The sequence below is a fragment of the Phaseolus vulgaris genome, chromosome 3 (genome assembly GCF_000499845.2).
Source record: "Phaseolus vulgaris cultivar G19833 chromosome 3, P. vulgaris v2.0, whole genome shotgun sequence".
NCBI classification, from domain to species: domain Eukaryota; kingdom Viridiplantae; phylum Streptophyta; class Magnoliopsida; order Fabales; family Fabaceae; genus Phaseolus; species Phaseolus vulgaris.
Genome location: NC_023757.2, coordinates 38,255,982 through 38,270,247, shown reverse-complemented (window position 1 = coordinate 38,270,247; position 14,266 = coordinate 38,255,982). Strand labels below are relative to the sequence as shown.

General features: G+C 27.1%; 1 protein-coding gene across 2 annotated transcripts; it reads right to left on the bottom strand.

The window, feature by feature from the left end:
• Positions 1-2,919: 2,919 nt before the first annotated feature.
• LOC137807519 (DEAD-box ATP-dependent RNA helicase 52B-like) lies at positions 2,920-5,984 on the bottom strand. Of its 2 annotated transcripts, XM_068608204.1 has the most exons (7): positions 5,288-5,984; positions 5,076-5,159; positions 4,725-4,967; positions 4,437-4,604; positions 4,234-4,347; positions 3,323-3,869; positions 2,920-3,237 (listed from the first exon to the last, which is right to left on the bottom strand). In XM_068608204.1, the coding sequence occupies exons 1-7, from the start codon at positions 5,867-5,869 to the stop codon at positions 3,122-3,124; spliced, it is 1,854 nt and encodes a 617-aa protein (XP_068464305.1). In that variant the 5' UTR covers positions 5,870-5,984; the 3' UTR covers positions 2,920-3,121. The 2 variants fall into 2 exon arrangements, with proteins under 2 accessions (XP_068464305.1, XP_068464304.1); XM_068608203.1 differs by having other exon boundaries at positions 2,920-3,869; positions 5,288-5,982.
• Positions 5,985-14,266: the final 8,282 nt, after the last annotated feature.

Below are 14,266 nucleotides of genomic sequence, written 5' to 3'. Positions count from 1 at the left end.
ATAAATTATATTGACGCATAATATATAAATTTTGTAAAACTTATGAAATTAAAAACTGATTAATAACTTTGTTACATTATTTTATTTTAATTGATAATAAATTATTTTAAAATATAAAGTTTACTGACGTATAATATATAAATTTTGTAAAATTTTATGTGTATGTTTTTGAAAAATAACATTAAATTATTCAAAGGATAGATCGGTTATTTTAATTGATAATTTTTTTCCTTGTGTGTGGATCCTTTTATGACATTCATCATACAGTTAAATATTTTTCTTTTTCTACAACTAAAGGAAAATAAGTAATATATATATATATATATATATATATTAAGCCTCATATATAATTAAAACTAATTTTTTACATTATAACAAATAGATAATTAATAATTTTTTTAGAAGTAGTTACTCGGCTAGCAACGGAAATAATTTAATAGAATGAAAATAATAGGTATTAAAACATTTTTTTTAATATTCAATTCAATTTCATTTTTAATACAAGGATATTTTATTTATTTTATAAACATATCAATTAATTTTTTCTTCTATAACATCAATAAAATTATTCTTAAACTATTCAACTTTTCACTTATTTATTTTTACTTTTCATTTTTTTTTCTTCATTTTTCATTTTCTTTCTTTTCTTTTTCACTACCACCCCAATCCAAACAACCAAGTCTGCTTTGCAATTTAATTTGTAAATTATTTAAAAAATAAATAAATTTTAAACTATTAAAGAATAATATTTGTAGTTGATTTGCTAATATGTTCATAGAATTAAGAAAAAAAATATGCATAGATATTATTGTAAATTATTTGATAATTTTATTAATCATTTAAAAAGTTATAAGAAAACCAGTTTCATTTATTTTGATTTTCTTAAAGAAGAGAATTAAAATTAAATTTCATAGAAATATTTTGATGTAAATGATATATTCAGTTACAAATTAATTTTTTTAAGAAAACAGTTCACTGTTTTAATTTGGATTATTTTGTGTATACATAAAAATAATTAATATTTTTATTCACTGCCTATTTAAGCAAATTTTAAAATATGCAATTTACTTTGGAATTTTTCTTACAATAAAACAAATTTAATTTTTCCTAAATTAATTTGGTATTATTTACTTCCATTTTTCTTAAATCGATCTGGTGTTAAAAGAAATATGAACAAAATAAACAAAAGTCCTATTAAAAATATTAAATTACATTGAATTTTAGTTATTTTTAAAATTATTGAATATTATCAATATTTGTAAATATTGTCATTGTCAAAAGAAAATATTCGAAAACTAATATTTTTACTTCAACGAGATAACCTATGTTGCAAGAATGTATTATAACTACGTGAGCTGTTTTGAAATTTTTCTATCACTAACATTTTTAATTAATATTTTTTTATAATTTAGAAAGTTAGAAAAATACTATAAAAATTAATGTATTATATGAAAAATGATTCAAATATAAATTGTCTAATGCCTACAAAATATAGGCACAGAGGATTAATATATATCCAAAAAATTATAGAAGAAATAAAATAAATGTATAAAAGATAAAGAGAATCAAATATAAGTTACAAGATTAAACAGTACAAAATATTTTTTTAAATAGTAAAAAGATATAAAACTACTAAGTTAAACTTCTAATTAATCATACATACTTTCAAAGGATGCAAAGTTAATGATAAAATATAATGAAATATAATATGAAAGCTTTTATTTTAAAAAAAATTGTTTGCCTGTAATAATATTTATTATAAATTAAATTTTCGCAATAACATTTATTACAACCAATTTAAATACACGTTAGGAGCCATTTTCAAGTAATTATTATAAAAATATATAAATTATTTATTGTGAATTATATATTTAAAAATATAACATAAAAAAATTGTAAAGTCTAATTGGAATCCACCTAAGCGGTAATATGTAGCACAGACACTCACACGGACACTGGTACGACACGGACATGGATACGGAGATACGTAAAATCTCTAAAATGTAGGACACGAATCTATATATTATATAATTATGATTTATATAAATTGACAATAAAAATTTATGTTCACAAGTATGTTCCAGATTATTTTTTGGAGTAGAAAGATGTTTTTCATGACTGATTCACAAGGATTTGCTTCTTATTTTTATAATCACAATAACAATTTATACAATAAAGTTTGCATTTTAAAAAAATAATGTATTTTTCTTTTTTGAAATTGTGTTAGAACTGTACTAGAATTGTCAGAAATCTAACATACTTTTTAAATTGGACACTTCACATATACGTGTCCTACAGATGTCATACGAGCACGTCATTTAAGAGGAATGTCCAGAGTTTCATAGGTAAGGCAGTAGTTTTGTTTTGTAGCATGATTTAAGTGCTTTAAGCAATGATCAATAAATTATTAATATTTTTTTATATTAGGAGACATCAGATATTAACTGAAGATCCACAGTACACTAGTAATATTTTCTTAAATTTCATGGCCTATATCAAAATATTGTAATTATTGTCAATTACCCCAATAAAGATTATTTGGTTTTTAATACTCCAAGTTTGTACAAATATAAAAAGTTTAAAAGGGAAGTAAAAGTCATTCCAATATTTTTTATATTGAATTTTAAATAATATATAGCTTGAATAGAAAGAAGACAATGACATTATTATTTTTAAATTAAAGAGCACTAGTAGTTTACAAAGAAACATTAGTTTCATCTTTGCAATTTAAACCTTCCCTCTACAAAGACTAGCATTTAGACAAGCGAAACTATTAACTTCAAAATGTTATCGACCTTTTCTAATTATCCAGATCATTTAAAACTATATAATGCAAAATATTGAATTAAATTAAGAACACTATCATTAAATAATAAGGATTTTACTGATAAATTATATATAGTAACAAAGGGAAACAAATTATAGAAAAGTCTGTGAACATTAATGATTGAATAAGTCCATAAGTAAAACATTATATCCAAATCATCTATTCTATTATGAGTAGAGGGTGCACAAAAAGTGTGGCATAATTTGGAACCAGGAATGTTTGCTACCTAATATCAATGTAGTATGTAGATTATAATGTCAACCCTCTAACGCCAAAAAAACATGCTGCTACCAACTATACAAGTCTAGTCCCATCCAGTGGGAACAATAGCTTCATAACCGCTAGGCCCATCTTCACCAACCTTCCCATCTCCACACAATTCACCAGATTTGACATCAGTTTGATCATTACTGCAGTTTATACTCAAACTGTCAAAAGAGGTTTCTATAAGGGAGTTTTGCATGTCGTACGAGGTATCAATGTATGAGGTTGTACCTACAGACTCTACACCATGATCAGCATTGCCATGAGAACCGTAGCAGTTGTAGCTCTGGACCTCAGGTTCAGTGGGATTTCGAAAATCACGACCGCCATAGCTACCACTGTCGTACCTCTGCACCTCAGGTTCAGTGGGATTTCGAAAGTCACGACCTCCATAGCTACAACTGCCGTAACGCTGTAATCCACCGCCATAGCTACCACCGCTGTAACGCTGTGATCCATAACCACGGCTACCTGAAGAGGAACCCTCTGCAAACTGGATGAGCCAAGAAGGAACTTCTTGGTTTGCCTCCTGCAAGATTCCAACAAGAGCCTTTGCCATTGGACTGTTCTTGTCGCTGAAGAAAGCAGTGGCTAAACCAGATTTGCCTGCACGGCCTGTTCGTCCAATTCTATGTACATAGTCATCTATGTCTCTAGGCAAGTCAAAGTTTATGACATGAGCCACATGCGGGATATCCAATCCCCTCGAAGCAACGTCAGTTGCAACCAAAATAGGAGTATTTCCAGATTTAAAAGATCTTAAAGCCCGTTCCCTTTCCTAAACAGCGAAACAATAATCATTCAATGAATATGTCACATAGAAAAACATAGAATAAAATTGATTCTCAAGAGCGGAAAACCGTAAAAAACAGAGCAAATTACACCAATATCCCTGAAAATGTTGAGACTACACATGACCTCTCAACTTTTTTTAAAAAGTAAAAGGATGTTATGCGGCAGGTGAACAAACTGAGTGTTAATGAAGTGAATTAGGTATTAAGGGCCAAAAAAAGCTTAAGGCATTGGAGATTAGTGTAATTTATTGCAATAAAACCAAAAGTAATTGCGAAATGGGAAAAAAAGGACAGACCTCAAGAACCAAAGAATAAAATAGAATAAAAATAGAAGGCAGAATAGCTAACCAATTGAACTTTGTCTCCGTGTATAGCAATAGCGGGAAAGCCACTTTTCAATAACCAGTTTTCCAAAGCATCTGCTCCTCTTTTTGTTTCAACAAATACAAGAGTTAAAGCATGCTGCGTTGCAGAAAAATAGATAATTAAACCCATTACCCAACAAACAGCACTTGCAAACCAATTGTCAAACGGGCATACACACTTCTTACCCTCCCATTGGTCCCATGCACCTTTTGGCGACGAAGATGATCAACAAGTTTGTCTCTTTTGTCTGTATCATGTACAAGCTCAATCTTCTGCACAATCAATTCAGTACTAGACCCAACTCTCCCAACAGACAGGAATATGTAGTCCATCAAAAAGTCCGATGCTAGCTTCTGCGTCATCAATGAAATACTACATCAAGAGGCAGTAATAAAATATTACAATGAAGCATGAAAAACGCACCACTAAGAACATAAAAAAAAAATATTAAAGCAACCCAATACTTTCCATACCTGTATATCATTAGGGAAGGTTGCACTAAACAACAATGTCTGCCTAATACCTGGCGGTGGCATGTGCATTTCCTCCACAATCTTGCGTATTTGACGCTCAAAACCCATGTCCAGCATACGATCAGCTTCGTCTAGAGCAAGATACTTTATCCTCGCCAATGAAACCCTTTCTCTCTCGATAATATCCACCAAACGCCCAGGAGTGGCAACCAATATGTCAACTCCCTTCTCCAAAAGGCGCAGCTTTTGCCATTTGAAAACAATGAAATGAAGAATCAATAACTAAATCTTCATTTAAAGAGACACAAGACACCAACTTTGTAAAAGGGTATATGCATGTCAAAAACACACCTGCTGAATGATAGGAGACCCTCCATAGGCAACAACAACCTTCACTCCAGTTTGAAATGCAAATTTGTTCGCCTCGTCGCGTATCTAACAAAAAATTTATTTAAAACATACAATAAAATAAAAATAGAATAGTTGAGCAGTTTTTATTATTCATTCATTTTTAAAATAACAAAACCTAATAACATGGACTCCGTATAGCAAAATAAAGAAACCTGGCAAGACAACTCCCTCGTAGGAGACAAAATAAGTGCAGTGGGGTATGCAACAGCAGCACCACGAGACACAGGCGAAAACCCAGGAGAGGAACGACCCTTCAAAATCCCAGATATGATGGGAAAGCAAAACGCCGCCGTTTTCCCCGACCCTGTCTGTGCACACGCCATGAGGTCACGGCCAGCGGTAGCTATGGGAATCGCGTGACGCTGAACGGGCGTGGGTTTCACGTACTTGCATCGCTTGATGTTCTTCTTCAACCCTTCGTCCAAGTCCGTATCGTCGAAGACGTTCACCGGCGGAGGCACGTTATTCCCACTCGCCTCGACCGGAACCGACTCGTACGCGTCGAAGTTGATAGCCTCGCCGTTTTCTGGTTCTTCCGTAGGGAAGCTGGAGTTCGGTTGATAAGGCTCCCGGGGGCGAGAGAATCCTCGACCACCGGAGGCACCACGGGCACCGCCGCGCGGCCAAGCTCCAGCACGGGGAAATCCGTGGTGAGCGGGATCGTCGGAGGAAGGTGGAATGTAGTTAGAGTGGCGATGCGGAGGTACATAAGGGGAAGCAAAAGACCATGGCATGGTGAATGGTTGTTTATGTGGCGAAAAAAGGAGTGAAGTGAGGAAGAAGAGGAGTTTTGGGAGGTAATAATAATGATAATAATATTGAAAGAGTTTAAATGGGTGTTTATATAGCAGAGTGGCTCTGAAAACGACGGGTGAAGTGCAGAGGAGAAAGACATTGAAGGGAATGGAGAGAGGAAGAAAGAGGTGTGGGGTCCAGTTGGGTGACGTGGGAGGGAGGCATCGTGCAGAATCCTGGGTCACGTGAAATATCTTTTTGGTAGTGGGACCAGGTGGCCAGGTGTCGAAAGGGGATTTGAGGAAAAGCTGGTAGAAAATGAGGGTGGGTATTTGCAGGGTCTGAACATGAAATAAATGTTTGCGTGGTGGGGAAGGGGATGTAGCGCAACCCCCAACCAACCACAACCGGAACGCATGACCATTATTCGTAACGATATGCGGGCGTTTGATTTGGAGCTACTCCTACTACTACTGCTCTTTCTTATTCCTTTTTTCCCATTCCCTTCTCTCACTATATTACTTCACTCCTTCCTTACCATCAAAACTTTCCATTTCTTTTCTATAACTTATGCCGTTTCATCATAAATTTTATTCATTTTTTATCCATTTATTTCTATATAATTATTAAATAAAAAAAGACTAAATAATAAGTACTGTATTACTTTTTAATATAAAAAGTAACAAAATAGTATTAACTAAAAAAGTAATATTAGTTATAAACACTACTAATTTTAATCATTTATATTAACATTTTGAATGTGTTTAACAATAGTTTATCAATAAAAACTATTTGGAAACATATTTAAAATAACTTATTTTAAAAGATTTTGATTTATAAGTTAGAAAATACTTTAACTAGCTTAAGTATTGAGTTTATAAACTTTATTAAAATGTCAATTTTAATTAATTAGGACCTTGGGGACTATCATGTGGGATAAAAACAGATAAATAGAAATATGAAAGTGTGAACTTAGTAAGTTTTGGGTTTCCATGATAAATACAACCTCTTCTTGCTTTAAAAACACTAGCTTCCCTTTTTTTATTTTTCCTGTATGTTCCATCTTTCTTCTATTATCACCTTTCCATTTCTATCTTAAACTCTCTAATGTGGATCCATATCTTCTTATGATGGATTCTGGACCCTAATCTTATGAGAAGAAAGAGTATAACTTTTTAGTTTATGGTGTGGTTTTCAGGTAAGTTTCTCCTCCCATATTTTTCTCTAAAATAAATCATGCATAGGATAGGTTTTGAGATCTAAAGAGGTTTGGTGGTGTTGAACTAAATTCCTATGGTAGGATGGTTAGCTTTATGGACATTTGAGTGATACAGGGGTTCTTTGGCTGTCATTCACTCATCATTATTTTTCAAAACGACATACCTTAAAAATGTATGCAATATAAGAAAATATGATATTATTGACGGATACAATTTGTTGGTTGGTAATGTTATTTTTTTAACAATAAATGATGACCAAAAATCATTAGAAAATATGCTAGTTGGTGTATATTAGTGATGGCAAGTGCAATCAATATAGGAATGAGAATATGGATTGATCCGCCTCACATAAAAAAATGTGAATTAATTTTGTTGATCATCTTGTATAAGGGTTGATTCGCATAAAAAAAACTATTTTTTTTAAATAATAAATAATTTTGCAAATATAAATTTTGAATCACACTATTTTTTCTTATTTAAATGAATTTGACAAATGATCATACTCACAACACAACATGCATAATAATGGGTACAAAATTATTATAATATTTTAATTTTTAATTAAATTTAGATTTAAACTAAATTGATTAAATATGTAAATATTTTATTAAATATCTACACTTTTTTAAGGTAATACTAGACACATAAATTTATTCTAATTGAAAAATTAGTATAAAATAATATTTATTATATATAACACTATATTTAAAATTTATTTTAAAAATGACTTAGGTCTGACTACTACATTGGATGTATGGGTGACAATGAAAGACGAACAGTGAGGACTAGCCCGCAACCTACTATAAAAATCACGGATAGATGCACTATTTTTGTCCGTTGACTCACTTAATCCCGTCCCTCACAATTCACAACCTGCACATGCCAACTCGCTAACCCACATATTATTAAAAATGGTGTTTTTTTTGCACTCCCCTCAATTTCTTCTTGCACCCCATCAATTGCAAAAATAGAATTACGAAAGCCAAAATAGTTGTTCTAGATTCCATAAGGTAAAATAGTTGTTTTGAAAAGGTTATTCCGAATTTATTTTTTCTTTTATAAATTTCCATTTTTAGAATTGAATTTTATGTTATTGAAATTAAATACCAAAATTTATGAGGCGGAGGAAGAAATTTGAAGGAATGCAGCCCTAAACCTTAAAAAAAATACAAAATTGTCTTCTTCAACTTTTGTTTTCTATATATATATATTACAAGTGCATTAATATTTTTTTATTTTTAATATTTTTAGGAGGGTTGGCTCGCAGAGCATCTCTTATGTGAGACGAGTCAATAAATTCATTCCACATAACTTAAGCTAGGCATGCCAACCTGACGCAGATTTTTGTGGGCCAATACGAAGTAAGTCATCCCACATTGTCACCCCTAATTGGATGAGTATTGAAACTTAAACAATCTATGCATTTTTAAAATACAAGAAATCATTATTAAATATCAAAAACCATCCTACCTTACCAAATTTATAATCTAAATAATTGGTAGTTAAAACATTGATAGTTAATTAGATATCAATTTAGAAACTAATGTAGAAACCAATAATTTTTTTAGTCTCTAAAATAGTATCTAATTTAGTCAATATAGCAACTAATTATTTTTTATCTCTAAAATTGATTTCTATTTAATGTAATGATATTAAACTAAATCTTAAAAGACCCTTGCCAATTGCAAATGCTCCTAATGCATGTTTTGATACAGTGTTTATCTGATAATAACAACATGTAAACCAAAATTATTTATTATTAATTTTCGAATTATTTTTGTTTTTATCAAATTAAATTTATATAATAAATATATTCTATTTTTGAAATAAATCCCATGCGTTCACGAGCAAAATTAGTTTTGCTTGGTTATATTGAAAATTGAAAAGTTTAATGTAGTGTTAAATGATATTTGTCTAAGTTACCAAAAGATTAAATTTGTTCACCTATTTTGATAATCGATATCTCTTCTAATATTTGAATTTAATCAAAGTTAAATTCATTTTTAAATATTTTACATCAATTACTCTTTTTTAATATTTAATTATTTTATTGTATCATATTTTTTATTATTAGTATTACTTATTTAGAAATTGTATGTTTGGAAACTTAAAATTTTGTCATAATAATTTGCTCAATTACAAAATGTCATATAGATCTACTCCCGCTCAAGTGTTTCAATATTTGAAATTAAAAACTAATAAATCTGTTTTTAAATAATTTGAATAAATTACCGTTTTACAATATTTAATTCTTTGTTGTATTATTCCCTTTAATCATTATTAGTATTTTTATTACTAATTTACAAAATGTTCGTTTAGAAATTGAAAATTTTCATGCAGTATTAAATGGTAATTTATTGATTTACGAAAAAAATAAATCTATTTACGTTCGATTTGTTTCAATATATAAATTTTAAAAAATAATAAATTTGATTTTAAATATGTTGCATTAATTATTTCTTTATATTATTTAACTTTTATTATATCATATTTTTTTAATTAATATTATCACAATTGATTTACAAATTAAATGTTTGATTTTATTATAAAATTGAAAAGTTTCAAGTGAAATGGTAATTGACTAAATTACAAAAAGATTAAATGCATTCACTTTTTTTTCAATCATTAAGATTTGTTCCAAGAATTTAAACAACAATAAATTTGTTTTTAAATATTTTGCAACAATTAGTATTTTATTATATCTAATTGATTTATTGTATCATATTTCTTAATTATTATAATTATTAATTATTATTAATAATATCATAAATTATTTAGGAATTGTATGTTTCATATTATTAGAAAGGGAGAAAATTTCTTTAATATTAAATAATAATTTATTAAGTTACTAAAAAGTTAAATATTTTACTCTTTGAATTATCAAGGGCAGTTTCAAATTTGACTTTAAAAAACAATAATTTTATTTTTAAATATTTTGCATCAATTATTGTATTTAATTGTTTTATTGTATCATATTTTTTCAATTATTATCATTATTACTAATTTATGATTTGTGCCTTTGATTTTGTTACAAATTGACAAGTGTTTTAGAGTATTAAATGATAATTTATTGAATTATAAAAATGTGATATATATCCACTATTTTTTAATTATTGAAGCATGTTCTAGTATTTGAATTTAAAAAATATAAATTTATTTTTAAATATTTTTACATCAATTATCTTTTTAAAGTATTTATTTTGTTATTTTATTGTATCGTGTTTTTTTAAATTATTTTTATTATCATTATTCATTTACAAATTATGTTCTTGCTTTTATTCGAAATTGATAAGTTCCATGCAGTCTTAAATGATAATTTGATAAGTTATCCTAAGGTCAAATTTGTTCACTCTCTTTCAATACTTAATATCTATTTCAATATCAAGCATTGAAAAACAACATTTTTGTTTTGAAATATTTTGCATCAATTACATTCTTACTACCTATTAATCATTTACAAATTATGTGTTTAGTTTTATTGGAAACTTAAAAGTTTCGAAAAGAGTTAAGTGAGAATTTGATGAGTTACCAAAATATCAAATCCAAAAACAATAAACGTGATTCTAAATATTTTGTATGAATTAAATTTTAAAATATTTTATTGTTTTACTATATCATATTTTTTTAATTGTTAAAATTATTTGTATTACTCATTTACGAAATGTTTACTCTGTTTTGTTAGAAATTGAAAAATTTCCTCTCATAATTTATTGAGTTACGAAAAGATCAATTTCATTCACTCATTTTCAATTATTGATATCTATTTCAATATTTAAATTTTAAAAAATAATATTTTTTTTAAAATATTTTGCATCAATTTCTCTTTTATAATATTTTATTTTTTTATTGTATGATTTTTTTAAATCATCATTATTATTATTATTATTATTATTATTATTACTCATTTACGAATTTAATGTTTGATTTTTCTAGAAAATTTCGTAAAAAATATTAAATGATAATTTGCCAGAGTTACTAAAATTCATATTTGCATCAATTATCATTTTTAAGTATTTAGTTGTTTTATTATATTATATTTTTTTTAATTATTACTCTTTTACTAATAAGTGTTTTATCTTATTGGAAACTGAAAAGTTTCATATAACATTCAATGATAATTTACTAAGTTAAGGGTCAAATTTGTTGCATCTCTTAATAATTTAAATCTATTTCAATATTTGAATTTGGAAAACAATATAGTTGTTTTGAAATATTTTGCATCAGTTACATTTTTCCAATATTGAATTCTTTATTGAATAGTGTTTTTAAAATTATTATTATTACTACTTATTTACGAATCTGTCTGGTTCGGACCTCCACTTAGTTTCACTCAAGCTTCATCCTGGTCATGGATAGATCACCCAGGTTCGGGTCCATAAGCAGTGACAATTGCCCTATGAAGACTCGCTTTCGCTACGGCTCCTGTGGTTTCCCTTAACCAAGCCACTGCCTATGAGTCGCCGGCTCATTCTTCAACAGGCACGCGGTCAGAGGGGCTGAGCCTCCTCCCACTGCTTGGGAGCTTACGGTTTCATGTTCTATTTCACTCCCCGATGAGGGTTCTTTTCACCCTTCCCTCACGGTACTACTTCACTATCGGTCACCCAGGAGTATTTAGCCTTGCAAGGTGGTCCTTGCTGATTCACACGGGATTCCACGTGCCCATGCTTTGATTTTATTGGAAACTTAAGAGTTCCATATAATGTTAAATGATAACTTGTTGAGTTAAAAAAATGTCAAATATATTCACTCTCCATCATTGAGATCTGATTCACTATTTGAATTTAAAAAAAAATTATAAATATTTTGAATCAAATACCTTGTTACAATATTTAATATTTCTAATGTATTTTTTTAATTATTATTAGTATTTTCATTACTCATTTACTTACGAAATGTTTATTTGGTTTTATTAGAAATTGTAAATGATCGGGAAGAGTTAAAGGATAAGTTATTGAATTATGGAAATGTCAAATCTTTTCACTCTATTTGTTAATATTTCAGTTTAAAAAATGATAAATTTATTTTTAAATATTCTGTATCAATTATAGCTTTACAATCATTCATTATTTCATTGTATATATTTTTTTTAATTATTCTTATCATTATTGATTTAAGAATTGAATGTTTGCTTTTTGTTATAAACTGATTTTTTTTACAGTATTAAATGTTATTTTGGTGACTTACCAAAATATCATATTACTTCCTTCTAATTATTGAGGTATATTTTAATATTTGTATTTTAAAAAATAATAAATTTATTTTTAAATATTTTTCATCAATTATCATTTTACAATATTTTATTATTCTATTGTATTATGTTTTGTAGTTATTATTATTATTATTAACGAATTATATGTTTGATTTAGAAACTAAAAAATTTGATGCCAGTGTTTAGTGTTAACTAAGTTACTAAAATGTCATTTTTTTATTTTTTTTAATTATTGAAATTTGTTCCAATATTTGAATTTAAACAACAATAAATTTGTTTGTAAATATTTTGCATCAACTAGTATTTTGTAATATTTAATTGTTTTATTATATCATATTTTTAATTATTATTATTATTACTTATTTACTAATTGTGTGTTTGATTTTAGTAGAAAGTGAAAAAAATCCTACATTTAAATTTATTAAAGTACGAAAATGTGAAATATATTCACTCTCTTTAAATTATCGAGGTTTGTTTCAATAATTAAATTTAAAAAATAATAAATAATAAATTTATCTTTAAATAGTTTGCATCAATAAGTCCTTTATATTTTTTGTTATTATTATTATTATTATTATTATTATTATTATTATTATTATTTTATTAGAAACTGCAAATTTTCTTAGAGTAATAAATGATAACTTTATGAGTTATCAAAATGTTATATTTATTCACTATTTTTTAATTATTGAGATATGTTTTAATATTTAAATTTAAAAATAGTAAATTAATTTTTAAATATTATTTTTGCATCAATTATCATATTAAAGTATTTAGTTCTTTTATTTATTGTATCGTGTTTTTTTTAATTATTATTACTCATTTATGAATTATGTAATTGATTTTATTGAAAACTGAAAAGTTTCATACTGTGTCAACTGATAATGTACTAAGTTACCCGTTATCTTAAGATCAAATATGTTTGTTCTCTTTCAATAGTTGTTTTTTTTTTTCTAATATTTGAATTTGAAAAATAATATATTTGTTTTGAAATGTTTTTCATAAATTACCTTTTTACCGTACTGAATTGTTTTATTACATAGTATTTTTTAATTGAGTTTGGTTTTGTTAGAAAATTAAGTTTAATGTAGTGTTAAATGATAATTTGATGAGTTAAAAAAAATATTAAATTTGTTCACTCTCTAGTCTTGAGATTTGTTTTAATATTTAAATTTAAAAGATAATAAATTTGCTTTTAAATATTTTCACCAATTACAAACAATCTTACAATATTTAATTATTTTATTGTATCATATTTATTATTATTAGTAGTATTATTATTATTACTCGTTGCTTGATTTTATTGAAAGATGAAAAATTATGTGCAGTGTTATCAAATGTTTACTCTCTTTCAAATTGTTGAGATATGTTCTAATAAAATTTAATGATATTATAAATCTGATATAGTATTTACTTTTTTTACTTTTACATGTAAATGTTTTGTTTGTTAAACTTGCTTCAAATAAAGTGTTTCTATGTCAAGATTAAGTTGTAAAGTTATGTCACTCAATTTCTAATGAAATGAGTCTTAAAAATCAAATTGAACATGATGATAGGAGGAAGAAACATATTGAATAACAAATAAGTATTTTTTCAAACAACAAAATTATAATGATTTTTTTTATCGGCAAAAAAAATTAAATAAATATGAATCACTTTAGGAGTAATCTAACTCTTGTACATGAACTCGATCATAACCTTCTTTATTATACTTACTTCCAAGTCTGCCTATACAGAACTCACCTAGTTAATCAAATCAAGAGGAAGACATCTGGGACAAACAATCATACAACTTAATTGAATACGTCATGAGATCATCCTCATACAACGAATCATACAAAATTATAATGATACGTGTTACTTTATTTGATTTTTTTATAATTATTATTCCAAAATTATAAAATAGTGAATTTGCATATATATTATACACAGTATTATTATTATTATTTAAAATCCTTTTATTT